Source organism: Girardinichthys multiradiatus, chromosome 3 (genome assembly GCF_021462225.1).
Source record: "Girardinichthys multiradiatus isolate DD_20200921_A chromosome 3, DD_fGirMul_XY1, whole genome shotgun sequence".
NCBI lineage: Eukaryota > Metazoa > Chordata > Actinopteri > Cyprinodontiformes > Goodeidae > Girardinichthys > Girardinichthys multiradiatus.
In genome coordinates this window covers 35,598,525-35,624,332 of record NC_061796.1, presented here as the reverse complement: position 1 = coordinate 35,624,332, position 25,808 = coordinate 35,598,525, and the positions used below count along the sequence as shown (strand labels likewise).

Sequence of the window (25,808 nt, the reverse complement as noted above, 5' to 3'; positions counted from 1 at the left end):
TTTCCCTTAAATGAAATCCTGACTTGAAAACTGCTTTTTTTTGTTTTCTTAGTCTTAAAATTTCTCGAATGAACTGAAATGTGGCAAAGTGTGATAAAAAACCAAAAACTGAAGAAATCTGTACACTTTTTCACTAAACTGTAGCTGTGGAAAATGAATAACCATAAAGCTCAATGTAGTCTGATGGATTACTGTTGGTTCCAAATCTTTCAAGGCTTTAAGAGCAAATATTGAAGTAATTAAGATTATTTTATGCTATATCTTTTTAGCTTCAATTCTTTCAAAATGTAAATAAAAATGGCACAATTCTTTATGAAATGTCAATCTAGCTAAACATAAACAGGGCAAGAGCAAAGACATGAAATTAAAATTGTTTGGTCATTTCTTCTAGATATACACATATCTTTTTATTTGTCTTAGTTCATTTTTATTTTCACTTTTGATTACAATGAGCAGTGTTACGGCTGAGAACAAGTTGACAACACACTGACGAGCACATGCTTGGAATGGGACCTTGCTGTTCTGGTGAACCCTTTTGATCCGAATGAAACACAAAATATGGATTCATAAAGTTGGGCATGTATTTGAAATTACAGGTTGAGACACATGCAAGTGTTAAACCAATTTATTTTCTAATACAAAAATCTTTTTCCGATTTAATTATGGTGTCTTAAAAGATTTCTTGATTTTTTTTGGCAGTGCTATACCGAAAGTCAAACTCCTTTTGATAACCACAAACCAAATAAAAATTTAAATTTTTCTACAGAGCATAACAAAAAATGATTACTTTAACTAAATGAAAAGCATTTAATTATACTGAGCTGCTGTTATGGAGATGAAGGATGTAAACTTTGTGTGTAAGATCCTTCACTGCATAAAGGCCAGAATGGGATTAAATCAAAACATTTTTACTGAAATCCAAACACTCATACACAGATATCCACTCCCTCACAACAACATTGATGGATGGACAGCACAATCCCTTTTCAGTCTGCTCACAACACCCGTTTCCCTTTACAAGTGAAACCAAAAAGCAAGTTTTGTGCAGCATTAGGTTAGGGTGAGGTGAGGTGTGGGGAGGGGTGGTAGGAGGAAGCTTGCACTGTTGTCTAGCTCCATCTACCTAAGGCCATCTCTGAACGTGTGTGGGTTAGGACAATCAGTTCACATCCACCGTCTTTTTCAGCACAGAAGTGGTCGGGTTCATCACTACAAAGTATCGAGATGTCACAGTTTGTCCAGCAGAGGTCAGACAGTTGTTGTTTTTTTTTTTTCCTTCTCACATCTTCCACATAAAAAGAACCAGCAGCTAAGTATCGCAGCCTCAGACAGTTTAGGAAATCAGAGGAAAGATGCTGAACCTGTTCCTGTTCAGGTGCAGTTTCTCCACCTTGACACAGCGAACACAGTCCTTTACATTCACCTAAAACAAATGCCCAAACTCCCTGTCTGTGCTTCACTGCTGCTTCCTCGATCAAGGCATCCATCAGTCCTTTAGGTGCTGGGGAGCAAGGGGATGTGACTGGAGCGCTGGTGAACCCCAGTATTGTATCCCCAACTTTCCTTTCTTCTACCTCCATTTTTCATGTTTTTATTTATTTATTAATCTTGCTTCAGTGTTTACACGGTGTTGCGTGGCATGCCGTTCAATGCGACAGCCTTGTTGCAGGGTGAGCCCACCGCCTGTGAGCCTAAAGGACGCTGAGCAGAAACTCCAACCTCAAACACTTCATGGATAGCCTTCCGGAAACAGTGGAAGTTGTAGTCTATTAATCCTGAAGGGGCAAAGAAAAAGTCATCAGCATGTGTGTTTTGAGAGGTTTCTAAATATATGACTAAAAAACAGCCAAGATCACTTAAAAGAATAAAATCTCTCAGTTTTAACCATTTTTCATGTATAAATACAAAGATTTCAATAGATTTGTTTTTTTTCTCCATAGGTCAAGCTTTAAATATAGGACTAGCAAAAACCAAAGAGACGGACGGACGGACGGAACACACGTGCATCCTTTATTCATTTTCAAGCATAAAATCACTTAATTTGGAGCTATTTACTTCTAGTAATTCTGATATTCATCACAATGATGATGATGGAACAATCAAATCCTAGAAATTTTTATACTTCATCTTTTTTTTCAAATTCCTTACATTTTAAAACATCCTAGAAATCCTGTTATTTGCAGAATAGTCTCACAAGTCACAGCTTTCAGTAAGAAAGCCAATCTGCTCACAACCAGAATTGATGTTGATTTAGTTTATATCTTATTTGACAACTTTACAACCCACCTAATTTTACACTGAAAAAAAATTTTGAAAACAGGAAACAAAACCTTTCTGAGAGTCAACTTCGGTTGTAAGTTGCTGACCTTAGCCTTGTGACAACATAGCATTGCTTTGAAAAGAACTTGCAAATTTCACCAGGTGCAGAAAGTTCCCGAGGACACATGAGGAGGTGTCCCAGCATTTTTCCATGTTAAATGTTATTCTTGGTCATTAGATCCCTTCTCTTAAAACAAAACTGTGGCAAAGGTTTTAATTACTTACAAAATGAAGTCACACTACAAAGACAGAGTTTTCCCATATCTGTCTCTGAAGTATCATCATTTGTTCATAGTGGCATCTCTTTAAAAAGTTTCCTGGCCAACATCATTGTGTGTACCTTGTCAATGTGTGGAAGTGCTTTGATTTTGACATCTGGCTGTGTTGGTGCATGTTCACCTTTACGCTCGAAGCTCTCCTCTCTTAGAATGCAGACCAGAGCGAGGAATTTGGTGACCTCTTTAAGGTACAGCACAGTTGTGTTGTTCAGCTTGATGATCGCCATGGACTCCTTGTCATAGGCGCTGCCACTGCCATCCTCCCTCAGGCTAGTGGGGCACAGAGGCAGCGATGTAAATTTAAGAGCCGAGGAATTTACTGCAGCTCTTTTATGAGGTCATTTTTATATATCGGTAAGTTATTAAGACGATAAAACATTGAGGAACTCCCCTATATATCTTGAAGTGTTCAACAAAAAGCCAACATTCTCACCCGTATATACAGGAGACGTCGATAACCACATCGATCATATCACAGCACAGTTCGTAGGACTGCATATCTACGGGCGAGCTGTCTGTGGCGATGTAGATCTTACTGACCACGTCAAACAGAAAGGCCTTCTCAATCCCTGAATTCTGGCAGGAACAAGGAAAAAATAAGACAAAAAAGAAGTGAGCAAAAAATCTAATCAGAAGAAACAGAATAGTATAATTTAGCTCATCAAATTCTGCTGTCACATAAAGATGAATCATGTGTTGTTTCATGGACAAATCCTTTGGAGCTCCATGACTGTAGAAGAATCTTTAGAAGACCACAAGCCAAAGCTTTACAATCTAACTAGAATAAATAGTTCATTCTCATTCGCAGAGAAAAAAGTTCTGGTTTATGTTCTTTGTTTAGATATTTTCAGCAGAGAAGCACTTAGAAAAAGAAGCTGAAAATCAACAGATTCCTATCACTGAATGCACAACACTCTTCAGTATGGAAGTTCTTACTGAGCAAAGAAGACTCAAAGTGAGTTATTTTTTTTTATTATTGAGTAGTTTTAAAAAGGAAATGCAGAAACAACTGTTTAAAAATAAACTGTTTTCAACCACATGTTAAGGCATGTCTGCAGTTTATTCAGGCTGCAGGAGACCAAGAGATCCAGACTTTCAGCAGATAACGGGAAGGCTGAATAGAGTATAGTAAAGTTGATTTGTTTCATCCTTTTGAGGTGTCAACCTCTGTCTAACGAGGAACATGCTGGATTTGGAAAAGCTGGCAACCTTTTCAGAATCTTGCTGATCACTAAAGTGCTAGTGGTTAGCTACAGATGCTAAATACAGTTTAAAAAGCTAACTATGTTATCACTTTTTATTTGTTTTATAAATAAATGTTTAAAGAACCAATGAAATAGCTACTGCTCCCACACAGTGCAACATCAACCCAATCTTCATAATAATTAATACCGACTTGTCACAGAAAGTCTAGAGAAAATATTTTAAATGCCATTTTTATATATTCCAACATCAAAAGTTCTAAAACAGAAATCACAATCATCTGAAATAACAGGAATTCGGAAATTGCCCACAATATTTTGAGCGGGAGATCCCCTGCGTAACAGAACCTGGAAAACATATCGAGAAGTAGAGCTAAACTTTTAATAATATGTGTATAAACTTTGTGACGGCTCAGTTTTGATTCATCTCTTCGTCTGTTTCTACCACAGTTTGATCCTACCTCAATTCAGCTTCATCAAAACAATTCATAACTATGTCGTATCATTTTATTTTTTGAATGGGAGGTAAGTATGATGACTAATTACAGAGATAAATATTCATAAAATGAAAAAAAAAAATTTTCCTTGCTGCAGATTGTGAGTAAATAATAAAGAATTACTTTAAAGCACTGGCTGGCAAATCATGCACAAAAGGTCCTTAAGGCGGAACATAATCATTTAGTCGCTATATTTCACACCCAACATTTTCTGGAACCAAATGTTTAAAAAATAGGAAATTACACTCACCGGCCTCTATATTAGGTACAGCTGTCCAACTGCTTGTTAACACAAATTTCTAATCGGCCAATCACATGGCAGCAACACAATGCATTTAGGCATGTAGACATGGTCTGCTGGAGTTCAAACAGAGCATCAGAATGGGGAAGAAAGGTGATTTAAGTGACTTTGAACGTGGCATGGTTGTTGGTGCCAGACGGGCTGGTCTGAGTATTTCAAAAACTGCTGATCTACTGGGATTTTCACGCACTACCATCTCTAGGGTTTACAGAGAATGGTCCGAAAAAGAGAAAATATCCAGTGAGCAGCAGTTCTGTGGGCGCAAATGCTTTATTGATGCCAGAGGTCAGAAGAGAATGGGCAGACTGTTTCCAGCTGATAGAAAGGCAACAGTAACTCAACCACTCGTTACAACCAAGGCATGCAGAAGAGCATCTTTGAACGCACAACACGTTGAACCTTGAGGCGGATGGGCTACAGCAGCCGAAGACCACACCGGGTGCCACTCCTGTCAGCTAAGAACAGAAAATTGAGGCTACAATTCGCCCAGGCTCACCAAGATTGGACCATAGAAGATTGGAAAAACGTTGCCTTGTCTGATGAGTCTCGATTTCGACATTCAGATGGTAGGGTCAGAATTAGGCGTCAACAACATGAAAGCATGGATCCATCCTGCCTTGTATCAACGGTTCAGGCTGGTGATGGTGGTGTAATGGTGTGGGGGATATTTTCTTGGCACACTTTGGCCCCTTAGAACCAACTGAGCATCGTGTCCAAGCCACAGCCTACCTGAGTATTGTTGCTGACCATGTCCATCCCTTTATGACCACAGTGTACCCATCCTCTGATGGTTACTTCCAGCAGGATAACGCGCCATGTCATAAAGCACGAATCATCTCAGACTGGTTTCTTGAACATGACAATGAGTTCACTGTACTCAAATGGCCTCCACAGTCACCAGATCTCAATCCAATAGAGCACCTTTGGGATGTGGTGGAACGGGAGATTCGCATCATGGATGTGCAGCCGACAAATCTGCAGCATCTGTGTGATGCTATCATGTCAATATGGACCAAACTCTCTGAGGAATGTTTCCAGTACCTTGTTGAATCTATGCCACGAAGGTTTAAGGCAGTTCTGAAGGCAAAAGGGGGTCCAACCCGGTACTAGTGACGTGTACCTAATAAAGTGGCCGGTGAGTGTACATTAAAAACACTCCTTAAAAAGGTGGACCAAAAAGTGCATAAGTATGAAAGGACGAAGAGGCAAAATGACCAGCACCTAATATTTGTGAATAAATATACTCAGTTTTAACTTACTTATGTACATCTTGCTCAAAACAAACCAATGACTCAATTTAAATTTGTATCTGTAGCTCATCAGCTCGTCATTTCAGAAGAAATTTTGAAATGAAGAACTTTATAATCAGAGGGAAACTCAACAAACATGTCCTGAAAAACCTTGGATGCTTTGCACCATCATATCGTCACGATCAGCAGTGACTTGCATCATGAAGAATGTCACACTTAAATCACAAGTAGGAACACAGGAGGGAGCTGGTTGTTTTCTACTTACAGAAATGAAGATATTTAAGAGGTTCTCCAAGGTGGGCAGCTGGGGGATGAGCTTCTGCACCACTTTGCTGAAGGCTTCAAAGATGGAGTGGTCATAAATACTTGTCAAATAGAAGCTAAATGAGATGGACAAAGGAAACGAGATGATTATGTAACCAGTTCCAAAGAATTACAAGATCACATGAGAAAACAGATGAATGATTTCCTGCTGATTAGAGAAATACAATAAACCGACACAAATTGTTACATTTTTGACTGCACGACAAATTGATTTGTATACCCAAATGTAGAAAGAAAAGCTTCGTATCTGAGGAAGCGGCAGTTTGAGCGAAACAGAGCCACTGGGCGGAGGTGTAGTTTTACAGTGCAGAGCAGTTGAGGAACAACCAGTGAGCTTTTTGCTCAAGCATATAGCCAGGAAGGCTCTGGCAGTCTAAAAGAAATAAACAATCTTACCCATCATAAAACATGCTGCTGCCTGTGCAAACAGGGCTCTGAAATTATATGAAAAGCTGCTGCAGAGGCGAGCAGCAGGCAGATTAAAAAAACAACAAATACTTCCTCTTTTTCATTTATAGAACCCAAACAATAAACTAGAAATAATATGAAATTATAATTATTTTGTGTTTTGGTTTATAACTATTAGTTTTCATGAAACAAATTAAGGTTTTCACAATCAAATGTCTTTTTATTTCACTGTTCATCCTAAGGGGAAAATAGGTAAGAAAAAAAACACTACTGATAATCAGTTCAGTGTAAACCGAGAAAAACGTAATAAGTTAATGAAATTAATGAAGTTTCTCGATTTTTGAGGTTCTAATGCAAGACAAAGTCTATCCCTTGAAAAACAGAACAACACACCACACAGCAGATGTTTTCATCTAAACTGTGAGCCTGAGATGGCAGTGCAGCAGCATCTGACGCACGGCTCAGTCTCTCTTCATTAGAAGACTACAGAGGAATTTCACAAGAGCAGCGTATCACCTGTATATTGGATTCCCACTAGTCTGGTCACAGAAGTGTTTCACGGTGTTGGTCTACACACTACGGGTCATTAACAAAAATTCCTTTCAAAGGTTTTACAGAAAGTGATTTTTAGACACCTGAGGCCTGTGTAAGGATCTTTAGTCAGGTTTAACTTCGTGCCACAGACCTTTAAGGAGTTTTAAAATGACATTCATTTAACAGTTGATTCAGAAAAATGCCTTTTATTACTTTTAGACTTACTGGCAGCCTGTGCTACTGTGGATCGTAATATTCTGGTGTCGTGTTGCTTGGCTGTATTTTGAAGCACTTTGGTCAACTTTTGTTGTTTGTAAAATAAAAATTTAAAATTGACAGTACCCTGAGTAATGAATGAGTAACAGTACTAAATGACATAGGAAACACATTTACTTGAGGTGTTTAACAACAGGGAAAAATGGCTAAAACAGAAGACTGAAATTTTGTCTAATGTTTGTGAAATATTTTAGACAAGCAACTTGGTTTTTAATTCATGATTGTAGATTAATCTGTTGTCTGAAACAGTAATAATTTTGCATATCTATCTTTGTTTGTGTTACTGGCTGATAATAAGCAACAGAAAGAACAAAACGGAAATTTTATGTAAGTAACCTCTTTTTTTCTTATCATCCACAACTCTTCTGACTCCTAAACTGTGCATCTAACTGATTCGTCCATTAGCAGAACTGTAAGTATTATGCCATGTTATTTTCTTTTTGTCCTGTAAAGCACTTTGGATTGCCTTGTGTACGAATGGAGCAATATAACTAAGCCTGACATGCCTTACACGTGTATATTCCCAGAGAATTGCAGACTGTCTTGTGGTTGTCACTACTTTCAGGCCACAAGTCAATATGGACAAACTTTCAATCCTTTAAACTGAGAAAATGGGGAAGCAGGTCATGTCTGTCTGATGCAAGCTGTGCTCTCGTGATAGAGAGATTATCACAAGCGTCACAGTTTTCATGAACTACGCAGTTTTGTGAAAATTATTTCCCTCTTTGGTTTTATTTTGCTCTGAAATGTTTTGGATCATCACATTTTTATGTCAAATGATGACTTCATTTTATTAAAAGGGAAAAATTTGTGGAACAAAACCTGTCCAAACCACCCTGGCCTTATGTGAAAAACTAAATGATCCCAGCCCTGTAGAGTCAAGAATCATTCAAAGAGACCCTGTCTGACAACATGAAGTAGTCAAAAGATCTTAAGATATACAAGGGTTGGACAATGAAACTGAAACACCTGGTTTTAGACCACAATAATTTATTAGTATGGTGTAGGGCCTCCTTTTGCAGCCAATACAGCATCAATTCGTCTTGGGAATGATATATACAAGTCCTGCATAGTGGTCAGAGGGATTTTAAGCCATTCTTCTTGCAGGATAGTGGCCAGGTCACTACGTGATGCTGGTGGAGGAAAACGTTTCCTGACTTGCTCCTCCAAAACACCCCAAAGTGGCTCAATAATATTTAGATCTGGTGACTGTGCAGGCCATGGGAGATGTTCAACTTCACTTTCATGTTCATCAAACCAATCTTTCACCAGTCTTGCTGTGTGTATTGGTGCATTGTCATCCTGATACACGGCACCGCCTTCAGGATACAATGTTTGAACCATTGGATGCACATGGCCCTCAAGAATGGTTCAGTAGTCCTTAGCAGTGACGCAGCTATCTAGCACAAGTATTGGGCCAAGGGAATGCCATGATATGGCAGCCCAAACCATCACTGATCCACCGCCATGCTTCACTCTGGGCATGCAACAGTCTGGGTGGTACGCTTCTTTGGGGCTTCTCCACACCGTAATTCTCCCGGATGTGGGGAAAACAGTAAAGGTGGACTCATCAGAGAACAATACATGTTTCATATTGTCCACAGCCCAAGATTTGCGCTCCTTGCACCATTGAAACCGACGTTTGGCATTGCATGAGTGAACAAAGGTTTGGCTATAGCAGCCCGGCCGTGTATATTGACCCTGTGGAGCTCCCGACGGACAGTTCTGGTGGAAACAGGAGAGTTGAGGTGCACATTTAATTCTGCCGTGATTTGAGCAGCCGTGGTTTTCTGTTTTTTGGATACAATCCGGGTTAGCACCCGAACATCCCTTTCAGACAGCTTCCTCTTGTGTCCACAGTTAATCCTGTTGGATGTGGTTCGTCCTTCTTGGTGGTATGCTGACATTACCCTGGATACCGTGGCTCTTGATACATCACAAAGACTTGCTGTCTTGGTCACAGATGCACCAGCAAGACGTGCACCAACAATTTGTACTCTTTTGAACTCTGGTATGTCACCCATAATGTTGTGTGCATTTCAATATTTTGAGCAAAACTGTGCTCTTACCCTGCTAATTGAACCTTCACACTCTGCTCTTACTGGTGCAATGTGCAATCAATGAAGACTGGCTACCAGGCTGGTCCAATTTAGCCATGAAACCTCCCACACTAAAATGACAGGTGTTTCAGTTTCATTGTCCAACCCCTGTATACGCCTCAAGCCCCAATGAAGAAGAAACAGTCATTGAGTCCAGAAAGGATTACATAGCCATTCTAAGACTTTGGGACTGAAGTTAACCACAATGAAAGCCATTATCCACAAATAGAGAAATCATCAAACAGTCCTCAACCTCCCATGGGTTACTTTTGTACTCTGTGTAACACAGAATCAACAACTCATCCAGGAGGTCACCAAATAACCCAGAAGAACTCCTGCATGCCTCACTTGCATAAGTTAAGAACGGTGTTCATAATTCTTACAACAATAAGAAAAAAAGACCGAGAAAAAAAACGGCATTCCAAGGTCAAAACCAGTCTCACATTTGCCAAAAAACATCCTGATGAATCCAAAAACTTTTGGGAAAATAATCTGTAGATTGACACGAGAAAAACTGAACTCTTTGAAAGGTGTGTATCCTGTTACATCTGGCTTAAAACTGACTAATCATTTCAGAAAGAGACTATTATACTGATAGTCAAACAAAGTGGTGGCAGTGTGATGGTGTGGGCTCATACAGACCATTATTGCATAAAAATCCTCAAATGTGGTTGAAATACAATCCTGCAGTTATTAGACTGTACATAGACTCAAGTTAGTTTGGATAGCTTTTTTCCCATAATAAATCAAATCATCATTTAAAAACTGCATTTATTTACTCAAGTTATCTTTGATATTAAAATACTTTTTCACAGTACTGTATGAAAATAAGGTCTACTCAAGAAAAGCTTTAGAAACAGCTGTGAGAAGGATTTATGCACACAAAACCTAAAATCTGATCTCAGATGAGGCTCTGAAGTGAAGCTGCTCAATCTATTAAATCATTATCATCGTTACAATATCATCGTGTGCAATATTGCAATCACAAAGAAGTGCTTGGATGCAATGCTTAGTAGGATAACATGTTTTAAAAGGTGAGCATGCAAATTCTCCTTTGCCAATAATACGTTTAACATGTTGGAAAAACGTTTACTGCCATTTAATGCAACACTTGACCTACATTTTATTTGTTGAGATGCTAAAGCTCACACACGTCCGGAGAACAAAACTTTTGTGGACATAGCACTAAATAAAGCCTTGTCTTTAATTTTCCTTGTCATGACAAGCCACAAAGAAACAAATGGAATATCAAAGTACTCATTAGCATTTTGGACAACCAGGAGAAACATCAAACTTCTTCCTGCTATCTGTGAAAGGTAAAACAGGAAAATGAACTGCTCAATAAATAAAACTGCAGTGATCGCACTTTTAATATGTCACAATCACAAAGGATTGCTTGGATGCAATATTGGGTAGACTTTTTATTTCCGGCACTGCTTGCCAATGATATATTTGACCATTAGAATGAAGGTTTCATGCTCTTTCTGTCCACATCTGACATTGACCCAGATGCTAAGCCTCACGGAGAGGGGTGAGCGAAAAATATGAAATGAAAGAGAAGAGTGGGGAAAAAGGAATAATTGCAATTGATAGAGTCACTGCAATTTTTCTAAATATATCATTTTTGTTTCATCTTTTACAGATACTGCGCAGCCCTGCAAGGAAAAGCAAAGCATACTTTGCTTTGGCAACAGAAAATAAATCAAATTTACCTGAGATGCAGCTTCTCTAAACTTGCATCTACTAGATCATCATTGGCTCTCTGATGGATGTCTCTCTGCGTTTCAATCTTGTGATCGTCTGAAAGGCCATCCACTTTGTGGATAAACACCTCAAAGTTGATTTCTGGATTGACCCTGTAGGCCCGTGACACGGTGAGATGGAGCCGCCCCAGAGCCTCCATGTAGTCATCCTGCCGTGGTAGATTTGTGGTTTTAACAATCAGCTTGCACAAACAGAAAGTCAGTCAAAGCAAAACATGAAGGAAAGCTTCAAATGTTTTATTTCAAGGTCTATTAAATCATGTAATGCAGTTTACTCTGTGGGGTTGTTAGTTGCAGCTTCTGCCAGAAAGATAGCATTCACCATATTCACCATATGGTAAAAAATGAGTTACAAAGAAATGTACTTCTGCACTGTCTTTCCTAAACAACTGGAAAACTGATCCGCTCCTGTACAACCGGTTGAAACAGATTAAATTAGATGCACCTCGACCACAAACAATCGGATCAGCTGCTGCTTTTACTGGAGCAGCGATCAGTTCTTGATGGCATTTAGTCATGTGGATAGCACACTCATCACAGAGTCCATTTGCTGGTGGTAATAAGCTCCTGGTATACATTAACTGCAAACTTGACTAAGTATTCTTATCTTCATTTGGCTGTAAAAAAATAAACAGAGCAAGTATGACGAGTCAGATTTTCTTAGTTATATATACTGAATGAAATAACTGCTCAGAGACAAGCCAAGAAGGGAAAAAAAAAAAACTAAAATTCAGCATTCTTCCTTGTCCTCACCTGAGCATCGATTACAAATATTAGCGCCCCGGTTCCTCTGAAGATCATCTCGTAGTCAAAGGTGGGGTCGAGAAAGTCCACCTGGCCTGGGAAGTCCCAGATCTGGAAGTTAACAAAGGAGCTGCTAGAGATGTCATCCTTGTAGATCTTGTTGGTGCTCTCTAAAAACAGCGTCTCATTGGGGGACATTTTGTGGAACACCACCTGAAAAGAGACGTGTGTTTATAATTCAGCACAACGAATACAGGTGGCTTGTTTCACATGTGTGAGACTTGGAGTCCTTGACGCCAGTGAAAATAAAAGACGCAAGTATAAAATCTAATTATTGTTGACAGGTTGATTAATTACACTTAACAAAAGGGAGAGTAATAAATTAGAAAAGCAGCTAAGCGTAAAAGATTTGGATGGGGCTGCTTATTTGGTCAGAAAAATAAATGTCCTCTCTTTGGCCATTTGGCACTTTTAAAAAAAGACAAAAATAGAAAATAGTGTGAAAACAGGAAAGTTCGAACTTCTCCAGACACAATCAAAGAGAGAGCAATGCACTGATACAACACTAGCTGTAGTCATTAGAAGACCACGGGGTTCTAATCAAAATGTCAATATTGTGCTCCCTCCACAGCTTGGTTGTCTAATGCTGACTCATCACATGTGGTTAGTTTTAATCAGATCGCCTCACTTATTCGGTTCCTCCTTCTTATATTCAGTACGTCTCTAAAAACTAAGAAAAAGTAAAGAAATTTATTTTCACCAGTTGCATAAATTCAAACTACGTCTTGCTCCTTTTTTAAATGTTATGATGTAAAATTTATTAAATAGATTTATTTATATTCTATCACATTTTTATGTTATTATATTATATTATTTATATTATATTATTTAAGCAAAACCAATGTAGAGTCTTCCAACAATGCACTTTTGTTGTACTTATGAAGTTTATAGTTAAGTAAATTATAGTTTTTAACGAACTGTTAATATGGCAACACATTTTGCATTTTTTACAAGATACAGCCAACTTTATTTTTACTGTTTTACCAGCCCATAGTTCCTCATTGAGGTTTTTGATTTTGGAAAAGAAAACAAAATCTACAGACAAAAATGACAGAAATCTAGCTCACTTTCTTTGAACAGCAAAAAGAGATATTTGAAAAATATAAAAGATTTGAAACACCTGTGTAAATTTGGACTTTTTTTCTTCCATTAACTACAGTTAAACATTAAATTTGTTTCACAGTTGAGGAGCCTCTCAAATGTTTAAAACCCACAAGAAAAATACCTGAAACTGTCCATAAAAACAGTCCTAGCCAATTGGTGACATTACATCCTCATTTTCTTGCCTGATTTGGCAACTTTACACAACTGGGGTGCTTTACTTACTTTTAGAGTATATGTAGCCATTTCTAAAGAATGCTCAAGTTATGTATTGCTTTTGAAGACTGACTTTTGTCTTATCAAATTAATAGAACAGCATAATCTGACAAGAACCTTCAGATGAAGTATTTCTGTACTTGCTGCAAAGGTAAAACGTTGAGGGTTTTAAAGATTAAACCATATGCTTTTCATGCATAAATACTATAACACTGCTGCGTTTTGACTTGATTCCAGCACAAAGCTATCATTTGAGCGTCACAAAAGGGAAAAGGGCAAAAAAACTGCAGACTTGCTCATGCTCATCTGGCACAGGATGCTACTGCACTCAGCATTTTTCGGCTACATGCTTTAGAGGCAGATAGTAAGACAGGAGCCGTCAACTGTTAGGTATAAATTAAAGCCTTGGCTAAACAAATGCTTTAAAACAACAGAAATAGGAAGCCTTTGGTTGACTCATAAATAGTTTTCCTCCACTGCTGCCATTTTGAATCCAAGACCAATGGCCGATGAGCCAGCAAAAAGCCAAATCACATGCTTTCTGAACTGAAGGATTATGGAGGAACAATAATCTCAGACTGGAGGTTGTGTGGACTATAACATACACAGCTCAGTAAAGAAAATGTCGCTCTTTACTTCCATTTCTTAGAGCTCTCACTTCACATTGAATTTTAACATAAATAATGAAATATCAGAGAAGGAACAGCAGCTTCTTATCTATTATTTAACCACAGCATCAGGCTCAAGACTTAAGGAATCACAATGAAACACACAGTTGTTTGAGAGTTGTTTTAGTTTTCTGCCAGTCAGAAAATAGGTGGGCAACACCTTTAACTGTAAAGAAAACTGTTTTTTTTATCTGTGATTGCGTCTCACTAAATTATACAGTGGAAGTAAAAATATATATATATTGTTTTCTGATTAAAACGAGTTAGAACACTAAAAGGAGGTGGTTGAAATCTGAAACTCAGCAGTACTGAGAGATGTACAATCAAGAGGAACTTATATTCATATACAAACTTCTACAGGAAACACATTTAATAAGGACAGAGGAGAGGACCACACATAGTGCCTTGCATACATTTCTTATCCATTGAGCTTTTGCATGTGTTTTCACAACCACAAACTATTTTATTTGGGTCTTATGTGATAAGACAACACAGTCATGTGCTAACCCAACCTGACCTTTATTGAGGACTGGCAAGCAGAAAGCCACTGTTGGAAGAGAACTATAAGAAGTCCAGTTTGCAGTTTGCCAAAAGCCTTGTAAGGAACATTGCACATATAAAGGAGGCGCTCTGCTCAGATGTGACCAAACTGACCTTTTTTGCCTGCATACATATTAACAATCATCACCCTAAAAATAAAATTCCCTCTGTGAACCATGGCGGTGACAGCATTATGCTGTCGTGATGCTTTTCTTCAACAGGGTCAGGGAAGCTGGTCAAAGTTGACAGGGAGATGGATGGAGCTTAATACAACGTAATCCTGGAGGAAAACCTGTCAGAGGGTGCAAAACACCTTAGACTGGAGCAGAGGTTCACTTTCCAGCTTGACTACAACTCTAAGCATACATTAACGTATGGTTGCCGCTCAATCTGGACTAAGTCTAGCTATTTTGCAAAGAAGAGTGGACAGCATGTAGAACCTCTAGATGTGCCAAACTGGTAGATCCAAACCCAGAACGACTTGCAGCTGTAATCTTACTGCATTCACTAATTAGGTAACCACTGAATATAACTGGTTATAATATATTTTATTTGGAGGTATCAGAGTATATTGGCTGAATACAAATGCGCGCCACACAGTACAGACTCGTATTTGTATTGGTCTGTTACCTAAGATGCAAATAAAACACAGTCAGGTTTGTGGTTGTACTGTGACAAATAGTGAATAAAGTTAAAGGAATACGAATAATCTTGCAAAGCACTTAACACCATATCTTGTCTGCCAACTCTAACCGGGATGCAATGATTAAAAACAAAAGGTAAAGGCGTGGCCGGTTTGCTACTGTGTCTTTGGCATGTCACATGCTATTTTTTTCACATATTATCAGCTGTCTCTGTCCACCTGGTTAATAATTACCAGCTGCAGCTTACTTGTAATCAGCTTGTTATAACAGCCCTTGTAGCTGCACGCACTGATTGGCTGATAATTATTATTAGCGACGTGCTAAAGTAAGTTGCTAGCTATTTTAGGTGAGAAAAGCAAAGAAAAGCGGCCCTAGCTTCGTAATGCTAACACTTTACAAACATGTATCTCTCCCCACCTTCTGTATGGATGATTTGCCGCTTCGCCTCAGACCCATGAGCAGGATTCTTGGCTTGCTGTCTGACGAGGCCGAGCTATCCTCGATGTCGGCCTCCTCTTCACCATAATCGAAATCTTTAGGGAACGAGTCCGCGACCCCGTAGCTGTCAGCCAGCTGTTCCACCTCGTACTGGATCGACATTTTGACCTAACAACGGTCGCTTCCGCTGTTTGCCTCCACTCTAAATGTATCTGAACACAGCTATGTTCGTTACCAGACACTATAAATCCGTCTCGGTGTAAAAAACAGTTAGTCAATATCGTACTAGCCTCTTGAAAACACAGTGCATGATGATCCCACACATTTCCCTAGGATTTCCTCTCAGATGAAAAAAAAAAATTGCTTATGCTCCCGCCTCTTGATTCTGATTTGCTGCTTAGATTACATCTCAAATGCTGATTGGCTCATGATCCTGCCAGTCTTTTGAGGTTTTTCGCTGTCACCTGACTAGTACTCAGACCTGTTTTGTGAGCTAAACAGTCTAGTCAGAAAGAATAGCTGTTTTGCAGTAATAAACTATTTTAAACCAAATAATATTTTCCAAACATAAATTCGTAGTGTTTTGTTTTGAATTGTTATTCAGAAATACTTAAACATTTGTTGGAGGTTGTTAGGCACTACCAAACAGAAACCAACAGACATTTACCAAACTACCAGCAGATGGCGACAGACAGACGCAACGGTAAATTCAACACTTTCATGGTCTACCTAAAATGTAGGAAATATCAGAATCAGAAATTGTAGATATGATAGAAAGATAACCTAAATATGATCACTAGTAAAGGGAGAAAACATTACAATTCCCTAAATAAGTAATAAAATACATAATAATATATGATCGTGGAAACTGCAAGAAAATACACTGTAAATTAGCTTAGGGTACACATGTTAAAGTCTAATTTGTTAATACTTAACAATTGTCCCTATACAAACAAATAAATAAATTCAAAAGAAAAAAACAAACAAACAAATTTAGTTATAATTTCAATAATGTGCAAAACACAGTAATTAATAATGATCCCACCATATATATATCCACCATAATAAACATAGGGAATGTTTCACACCAAGACCCATCTGGATTGTTTGTTCCTGAAAATTTCAACCTTAGATTCCTCTGACCATACCCTAGGATTTTGAAGTATTTTTTGAATACTAAGTATTAGTAATACTAAGTATTTTTGAATTGAATTGAATTGAATTACAGGTAAAGTCCCAGTAGTGTTTAAGGAAGTTTAAATGTATGTGATGGTAGGGAAGAAAATGTTTTTGCAAACTCTCAAACTAGTGGATGGCATGGAGAAAAAGGTCTAATGGTTGCTGTGGAGGAGATGACGGTGGTGCAGTTGGTAGCACTTGCCTTGCAGCAAGATGGACCTCGGTTTAACTCCCGGCTGGGGGTCTTTCTGCATGGAGTTTGCATGTTCTCCCCATGCATGCGTGTGTTCTCACCGGGTACTCCGGTTTCTTCCCACAGTCCAAAAACATGACTGTTAGGTTAAGTGGTCTCTCTAAAATTGCCCTTAGGTGTGATTGAGTGTGTCCATGGTTGTTGGTCCTGTTTGTCTCTGTGCTGCCCTGTGATGGACTGGTAACCTGTCCAGGGTGTACCCTGCCTCTCGCCTGTAGACTACTGGAGATAGACACCAGCTCCCCTGTGACCCACAATGGAATAGAAGATGAATGAATAGTTTGTAATATGATATTGGGCATAACTTAAACTCCAGTACTTTTGTATATTTTTATTAATATTTTATTTAAAAGCCTATTAGATAAAGTATGTTTTTATTTTGTTTGGTTTTATTATATTTTTAACTTCATTCACAGTGTTTAATACTATATGTATTTTTTTAATCTATTTTTACTGCCCTCTAAGATTTCATCATAAATGAAATGGAATCGTAAGTTTTATTTGTTTTTCTTGTGTTTTGGAATTGCAATGTTTGTATTTGGTTTTACACGTGGTGATTCCTTATTAGAAATATGATCGTTCTGCAGTTTTAAATAAACCTTACTGTAGTGAGTTTAATTCTATTCCGTTTATATATATAGCACAAATTCACACCTCTTCATAAGATACTTTGCAAAGTCAATTCAGTCCAATCATACAGATTTCAAGTACATATATTCCAGTTCATTCTAGTTATCAAACAATGCAGTCAAATTCCGTTTATTGTTCAAGATAGTTAAAGCGTTTTCTATCTAAGGAACCCAGCAGATTGCATCAAGTCAGTGATTTGCAGTATTCACCGATTTTTACGTGAGACACCTGAAGGCACCATTGAGTTCGGTCCAGCTGTATCTCAGTCCTTAAAACGAAAGTTAACTTTGCCAACCTGGTGGTACTTTCCCTGCTTTTCATTCGCTCCGATATCAAGCGGGACACCAACTATAGAAGCTTTACAGCTAGTCGGCTTTACAACCGGTATCATCATGGCGCATTATAGAGTAAGTGTCTTTAATGTCCTTTCATGCTTCTTCATGTTAGAGAAGAATAGTTAGAAGTCCTGAAAGTTAGCTGAGCTGTTAGCACGCCAGTAGCCTTCAGTGAGATCATAATAGAATAAAATTTCCTCCAAGGTCCGGTTTGTTTTTCCGGAGTGCTGTAAATGTTTGTGGATAAGTGAAACCTATATCAGCTTGGGGTATTGTTTCTCTAAAATAGGTTTGTAGTAACTTGAACTACTAACTAAAAGAAGCTAAATAATGACCCGTACATCACTGTGCTTTCTTCCCACAGGCGTCTGACTCCAAGAGAGAACATTTCAGAAGATATTTAGAGAAAACTGGAGTGGTTGATAGTCTCACCAGTGGTAGGACGCGTATTTATTTCCATAAAAACTGTCATTCCTATACTTTTTTTATGGAGCTAATTCTGGGACCGTGAACGCATCACCTACATATTCCACTGCTTTAACACTCTTCTACTTTCAAGCCAAGATAAGTTGATGTGTTTACTTTCCTCATCGCACGTCACGCTGTCTTTAAGTCATGACGTACCTTTGGTCATGTTTAGACGTTACAGCGACAGTTTTCTACACTTTTAGCTCACTGTGTTGGGGAGAATTGGAGCACAGCTCTCAGTAGGATGTGTTGAGTTCACCTAATTATTGGATTCAGGTGTGTTTGAGCAGAGATGCATTCAAAGCAGAGCTGCTGACTCCTCATCACCAAGAGTTGGGGGAAGAAAATGAACTTGTGTAATACAAAGCTCTCATAGAGAACTGCTTGCATTTCAAAATATATATTTAAAAACCCAACCTGCAATACCAAGAGTTTTAACAGCAAGAATTTAGCCAGAAGCCAGTGTGAGATTCTTACTGTATGGTAACTCTGAACACAAAAATGTATAACATGATATAATTTCTTCTACTTAAACTAGAGAAGCCAGGTATTTCTTCCTGCTTTTAAAGTATTATAGTATATTGATTATTAACCCTAAAGTGATATAGGATTTTATTAATGATATTGTTGAATAAACACTTAATAAATTTACCAGCAGTATGGAGCAACAGGTGGGGGTCGTACAGTGTTTCTCTATGCTCTATACAGCTGGTAAAATCTCGGGTCACTCTGGCACTTCCTCTGCTAACATTTTAAAGGCTTTAAACTGTAGAAACAGTTTGATGTAAAATGTAAGAGGTTTTAAAGTTGTGATATTTAAACTGTGGCACACCTTGATACTTGCAACCAGTACTTTAAAGGACTGCCTTAATATTATCAGGTAATATAAAATAGATTTTTGAACATTTCTACATTTTTAAGGTTATTAAAAAGCCACAAATCAGATCTTATTTAGCCGTCATGAAATTCAGTTTAGTTAGTTCCTACATTTATCACATTGGTTCATTCATTGCTTCTTCCATCAACTTTTTTGAGAAATGTGTCGGATACCACTATTTGTTTTGTGTTGGACATCTGGCTGAGAAATGTGGGTAATCTTCACCAACTCCTTCATCATGAGAAGAGTTTACAAATCTTTTAAGTTGAACAAGATTTGTCTTGACAACTAGCACAAAAAAACCCCGTGTCCTGTACGGTAACAAGCTGTTGAAGTTAAAATAGCTGAAAAACACTGTTAACTCGAGTTATATTTATTTTTGCTGGTGTTATTAAAGTCAACAATGTAGTTATGCAAACATCTGCTAATAAATTTAAAAAAAGTGATTACAGGAATATTTAGGATTTATGGCTTGTCTGCATATGCACGTTTGTCTGATTTGTAAGTAAAGTCAAAGCAAAGTGCATCAGAGATCATGCTTTCGGTTGAGGTGCTTACAGACAGAAGTGGCAAATTTAATTTCTGATGCATTTAACGAAAAAGAAACATTTTCATTATTTGACTGTGCGAATCAGGGGAAAATTGGCTGATTTAATTGGTGCTGATTTATCATTAGGCCAAATGATTTTACACATTTAGTCATGCACTTTAAAAATATTTAACCACATGCCAGATTTATTTTTTTAAGTATTTATTTTCTACTTGCTTTGCTTTGTGTGTTTCTTCTGTGTGGCATATCTGGTTATTCCATTTCTACTCCGCTTGGTTTACATTGTTCAGTGCGAAGCTAACTTTTGTTCTCTGCATGTTTTTTAGTTTTTGTGTCTCTGTATGAGCAACAAGAGAAACCTGCCAACGCTTTGGAGTATCCTTTTATGCACGTCTGATTTTCAAAATAACATTTGTTTTTCAATTTTTGTTGCAGAGATGCTTTCTGATTTTGTTGAGAACTCACTTGCTGTAGATTCTTTAGCCGAATCCTTTCAGATTTGTGAAGCAGCACCTCGGTGCTGTTGGCCTGGCTTCAGCAGAAACAGAGAATCTGCTGCAGGAAGTGAGCGACCTGAGACAGAGATGTGCACATCTGGAGGAGGAAAACAAAGACCTGAAAGAAAGGGTATCTTTTTTTTTTTCTTTTTTTTTTAAATAACATTCTATAAAATAGATTAAGCCATTATGTGTCTGAACAGAAATGTTTCTTGACCAGCATAGTCCACAAGGGAGCACTTTGTTCTTAAGAAATTACATTTCACACCAATGAATCCTGTTGATCCATGCTCTGAGCTTTTTTATTTGCAGATAATGACATTTGTGGGTTTCCACCATGTTTCCTTCAGTAGTTATTGTTTATTTTCAAGTTGTTTTTTTTAAATCTGTTGTTGAACTTCTAAGTGAATGAAAGTGGATTGTACAATGAACTTTTCTGTTATCAAGAATAAACTCCTATCCAGGACCTCCTCTATAATGGACCAGTTGTTGTAAAGATAGAGTTTCAGGATGTTGTGGACATTTTGCTGTTTTGATGCTTGTCTCTTTAAATGAGACTTTTTATTTTATTCCAGTGATTCTCATGAATGAAAAAGGAAAAACTGTTACAATAAAATTAAAGCTAATACCACTGTATTTTGGATTTCTTTCTAGCTGCACCAATATGAAGCGGCTTCAGAAGATGGAGGCGCTGCTAACTAGACCTCAAGAACAAACCCGTCTGTTTGGATAAACATATTATTTGTTTATGCTGCTGTCAATTGATGTGGCTGTAAATGTGTCAGTAAATCTCACTTTATTCTTTGTTTCTTAAAATCTAATTTATTCTGTATATGTTTGTGTATATATATTTCTTGACTGTTTGTTCTTTAGTAAAGTAAGTTGGTTCAGAGACTTGGCTTTTTTTTTTTTTTTCCTCACAAAATGAAACGCACATTGTGTTCAGTGCCTCGGGACGGAGTAACACTTTAGGTCCTAGACTTTTCCAGCATCTTTTTGATGCTGCTCCATTTTAATTTATGCAAAATACCTCCAGAAACATTAGTATATTAATAAAGAAGTGAAAACTGTCAGAACCTGAGTGTATTTTACTCTACTAGGATAAACATTCCAAGAGCAAAAAGTACTGGTGCTGGTATAGATGTTCTGCTAGCTGCTTACTAATGCGCTCAGAAATCCTTTATTTTTTAAAGGCTTCCCCCGATCAAGCTTTTTCTGGCTGATACCAATTTCCAGGCTTCTTTGAGATCTTTCTCAAGGTTATACGATAAACTGACTTTCAGTATGTAGACTGTTTTTATTGAACAAACAAATGTAATGGACATTGACCATTTAAAAAAAAAAAAAAACATTGCAGGCTTCCTGATAGAGGTAGATATGCATCTCAATGCCACATCATTAAAAATTTTGTTTTATTTTTAGTAATTCAAAAAGTGAAACTGCTTTAGATACATGAGTGATATTTTAAGGGTTTGTTACTTTTAATGATTATGACTTAAAGCTAAGGAAAACCAAACATTACATTTCTTGAGATTAAAATATTACATAAGATAATTACAAAAATGTTTTTCAAGAAAGATACATTTTGCAGTCATTTAGAAACCAAAATCTCAGTCTGGAAGAAAGCTGGAGAGGCACAGAATACAAACTGTTCCAATGTGAAGGATCATGTTAGTGATGATTTGGGAGACATGTCATCAGCTGGTGTTAGTCAACTGTGTTTTATCAAGTCTGCCGGGATATTTTAGAGCACTTCATGCTTCCTTCTGCTGGCAAGCTTTATAGAGAAGCCGATTTCAGTTTCTAGCAGGACTTGTCACCTGCACACTCTGCCAAAAGTACCAGTACCATAGATAATGACTGTGATATCACTGCGGGACTGGCCCGCAAACTCACCTGCCCTAAACCTCATAGATCAGGGCCGCCAAACCCCAGTCCTTGAGGGATGGTGTCCTGCAACCTTTAGATGTGTCCTTGGTCCATCACACCTGAATCAAATGGCCGAAATTCTTCACAGCATGTCATGGTAATGAACATTTCATGCAGCTGTGTTGGAAAAGGGATACTTCTAAATGTTGCAGGATATTAGCTTTTGAGGACTGGAACTTGGCACCCCAAATATCGTCAAGAGGGAGATGAGAGACACTGAAGAGCGGTACTAAAGCAATTGAGGCTTCCTTAATATCTCAGCGGAGCCTGCAGGCTGATCACCTACATGCCACATTGCACTCGGAGTAATTCAAGCAAAAGGAGGTCTCACGAAGTATTGTTTTTACTGTACAGTACATAGACATACTTTTTGTAGGCTGACATATTGCACTGCAAATTATTTTTACTGCTCTTATGTAATCTCTCTTTATTAAATTTTGGGTTTTCATTAGCTGTAAGCCATAATCATGGTTAATGAATAAAAATAAGTGCTTGAAAAATATCACTTTGTGTGCAATGAATATATGACTTACTTTTTGAAATAAGTGATTGAAATAAATACTTTTTGTTGATATCCCAAGGACCTGTGGTGTGCAGATGATTTCATGATCTGAATAGTGTGTAGCCAAAGAGGCATTAACTTACCCACCAGCAACATGCATGATGCAGCAGTTAACTTACATTCAAATTGTAGTTCAGTGTCCTATTGTCATTATTTAGTGGACCACAGATACATTAGAAAATGCATACATTCAGACTCGCCAGGTTTTTACATGTTTAGATTGTGGTTAACTCCACTACTACAGTGTGTAAAAGATAGTTGATTGTGCGGGATCAATTCACAGAAGAACTCAGATGAAGATTAGGTTTGCCTAGTCTGGGGCTCAGCTGCACCTTGGTGCTTCAGATTTGGAGGATGAAGGTCTTCAGTTACTGTGGTGGAGAATTGGTTTTGGAGTTTTATGACATTCTGATTGCATTTGACTGCTGTTTCCTTCACTTCCAAAGCCAAGGAAAGAAAGCCAAAGGACGATTTCCTTCTGCTGACAGATTGGAGGCTTTAAGTTCCTTCCTTGGCTGCTGTCATCTCCATTACTTTTGTGAGAAGGGTGAAAAACGAACTTCTGCTTTGAATTTAGCATGGCTTTGCATCACTGAGCAAGGTCTGATGTTTGTTGAGACAAAGTTACACCTGGAGACCTTTGAGCTGAATAACTGTCACTGATGTCTTGTTGAGTAGCCCATTGGTCCTCAAGAGTAAGAACAATTTAGGGTTATACAGGTCCTTCTCAAAATATTAGCATATTGTGATAAAGTTCATTATTTTCCATAATGTCATGATGAAAATTAAACATTCATATATTTTAGATTCATTGCACACTAACTGAAATATTTCAGGTCTTTTATTGTCTTAATACGGATGATTTTGGCATACAGCTCATGAAAACCCAAAATTCCTATCTCACAAAATTAGCATATCATTAAAAGGATCTCTAAACGAGCTATGAACCTAATCATCTGAATCAACGAGTTAACTCTAAACACCTACAAAAGATTCCTGAGGCCTTTAAAACTCCCAGCCTGGTTCATCACTCAAAACCCCAATCATGGGTAAGACTGCCGACCTGACTGCTGTCCAGAAGGCCACTATTGACACCCTCAAGCAAGAGGGTAAGACACAGAAAGAAATTTCTGAACGAATAGGCTGTTCCCAGAGTGCTGTATCAAGGCACCTCAATGGGAAGTCTGTGGGAAGGAAAAAGTGTGGCAGAAAACGCTGCACAACGAGAAGAGGTGACCGGACCCTGAGGAAGATTGTGGAGAAGGGCCGATTCCAGACCTTGGGGGACCTGCGGAAGCAGTGGACTGAGTCTGGAGTAGAAACATCCAGAGCCACCGTGCACAGGCGTGTGCAGGAAATGGGCTACAGGTGCCGCATTCCCCAGGTCAAGCCACTTTTGAACCAGAAACAGCGGCAGAAGCGCCTGACCTGGGCTACAGAGAAGCAGCACTGGACTGTTGCTCAGTGGTCCAAAGTATTTTTTTCGGATGAAAGCAAATTCTGCATGTCATTCGGAAATTAAGGTGCCAGAGTCTGGCGGAAGACTGGGGAGAAGGAAATGCCAAAATGCCAGAAGTCCAGTGTCAAGTACCCACAGTCAGTGATGGTCTGGGGTGCCGTGTCAGCTGCTGGTGTTGGTCCACTGTGTTTTATCAAGGGCAGGGTCAATGCAGCTAGCTATCAGGAGATTTTGGAGCACTTCATGCTTCCATCTGCTGAAAAGCTTTATGGAGATGAAGATTTCATTTTTCAGCACGACCTGGCACCTGCTCACAGTGCAAAAACCACTGGTAAATGGTTTACTGACCATGGTATCACTGTGCTCAATTGGCCTGCCAACTCTCCTGACCTGAACCCCATAGAGAATCTGTGGGATATTGTGAAGAGAACGTTGAGAGACTCAAGACCCAACACTCTGGATGAGCTAAAGGTCGCTATCGTAGCATCCTGGGCCTCCATAAGACCTCAGCAGTGCCACAGGCTGATTGCCTCCATGCCACGCCGCATTGAAGCAGTCATTTCTGCAAAAGGATTCCCGACCAAGTATTGAGTGCATAACTGTACATGATTATTTGAAGGTTGACGTTGTTTGTATTAAAAACACTTTTCTTTTATTGGTCGGATGAAATATGCTAATTTTGTGAGATAGGAATTTTGGGTTTTCATGAGCTGTATGCCACAATCATCCGTATTAAGACAATAAAAGACCTGAAATATTTCAGTTAGTGTGCAATGAATCTAAAATATATGAATGTTAAATTTTCATCATGACATTATGGAAAATAATGAACTTTATCACAATATGCTAATATTTTGAGAAGGACCTGTATTTAGATCATGCATTCCTTCGTCCACATCCTTCAGGTTAGTCACAAGGTCCAGAGATATATATTGCATTTTGGGGTGCATTATTGTATATTTGTATAACAGAATCTTCTTTACTATGAAACTCAGGTCATCTTTGTCTTCTGTTGTGTGAGCATATACCTTTTTAATCTTTTAAAAGATTAAATGCATTATCTCCATGATGCTTAGGAAAAGGGAGAGTGCAGCAATGGTCTGCATGAACACCATGTACATGCTTTTTTTCATTGGTCTTGAAACAAACACTCTATTGTGTTGGGAAAAGGAATCTGCTCACACTTGAAGAGCGCCTAGAGGTGAAAACCATAAAGCAGGTACTGACCTGTCATGACAGCCAATGAAAGTATGTTGATGTGAGCCACAAAAGTAAGCATCAGAGACCCACTCAGGGGAGCTAAATTAAGCCATTCCTGATAAAACTGTTTAATTTCCCCCTCAAACTTCTTCCTGGCTACTGCTGGCTCCACACCAGCAGCCTCCAGCTCCCTCCACAGCAGAGCTT

At 38.4% G+C, this 25,808-nt stretch overlaps 2 protein-coding genes across 2 annotated transcripts; one reads left to right on the top strand and one right to left on the bottom strand.

The window, feature by feature from the left end:
* Positions 1-370: 370 nt before the first annotated feature.
* Positions 371-16,099, bottom strand: rragca (Ras-related GTP binding Ca). Its single transcript, XM_047361899.1, has 7 exons — positions 15,642-16,099; positions 12,005-12,208; positions 11,201-11,400; positions 6,113-6,227; positions 3,031-3,173; positions 2,719-2,867; positions 371-1,775 (listed from the first exon to the last, which is right to left on the bottom strand). The coding sequence occupies exons 1-7, from the start codon at positions 15,822-15,824 to the stop codon at positions 1,621-1,623; spliced, it is 1,149 nt and encodes a 382-aa protein (XP_047217855.1). The 5' UTR covers positions 15,825-16,099; the 3' UTR covers positions 371-1,620.
* Positions 16,100-17,961: 1,862 nt separating this feature from the next.
* LOC124863601 (c-Myc-binding protein-like) lies at positions 17,962-21,345 on the top strand. The gene is made up of 5 exons (XM_047358058.1): positions 17,962-18,131; positions 18,424-18,496; positions 20,281-20,329; positions 20,452-20,581; positions 21,106-21,345. Exons 1-5 carry the CDS (start codon positions 18,117-18,119, stop codon positions 21,151-21,153), a joined length of 315 nt encoding a protein of 104 aa, XP_047214014.1. The 5' UTR covers positions 17,962-18,116; the 3' UTR covers positions 21,154-21,345.
* The last annotated feature ends 4,463 nt before the right edge of the window (positions 21,346-25,808 follow it).

Coding starts and splice junctions, on each gene's coding strand:
- LOC124863601 (XM_047358058.1), top strand. Junction 18,497..20,280: donor GGTTGATAGTCTCACCAGTG/GTAGGACGCGTA, acceptor CATGTTTTTTAG/TTTTTGTGTCTCTGTATGAG. Junction 20,330..20,451: donor AAACCTGCCAACGCTTTGGA/GTATCCTTTTAT, acceptor GAATCCTTTCAG/ATTTGTGAAGCAGCACCTCG.
- rragca (XM_047361899.1), bottom strand. CDS start 15,824: ATGTCGATCCAGTACGAGGTGGAACAGCTGGCTGACAGCTACGGGGTC. Junction 11,401..12,004: donor TATTTGTAATCGATGCTCAG/GTGAGGACAAGG, acceptor CTACCACGGCAG/GATGACTACATGGAGGCTCT. Junction 6,228..11,200: donor TTAGAGAAGCTGCATCTCAG/GTAAATTTGATT, acceptor CATCTCATTTAG/CTTCTATTTGACAAGTATTT.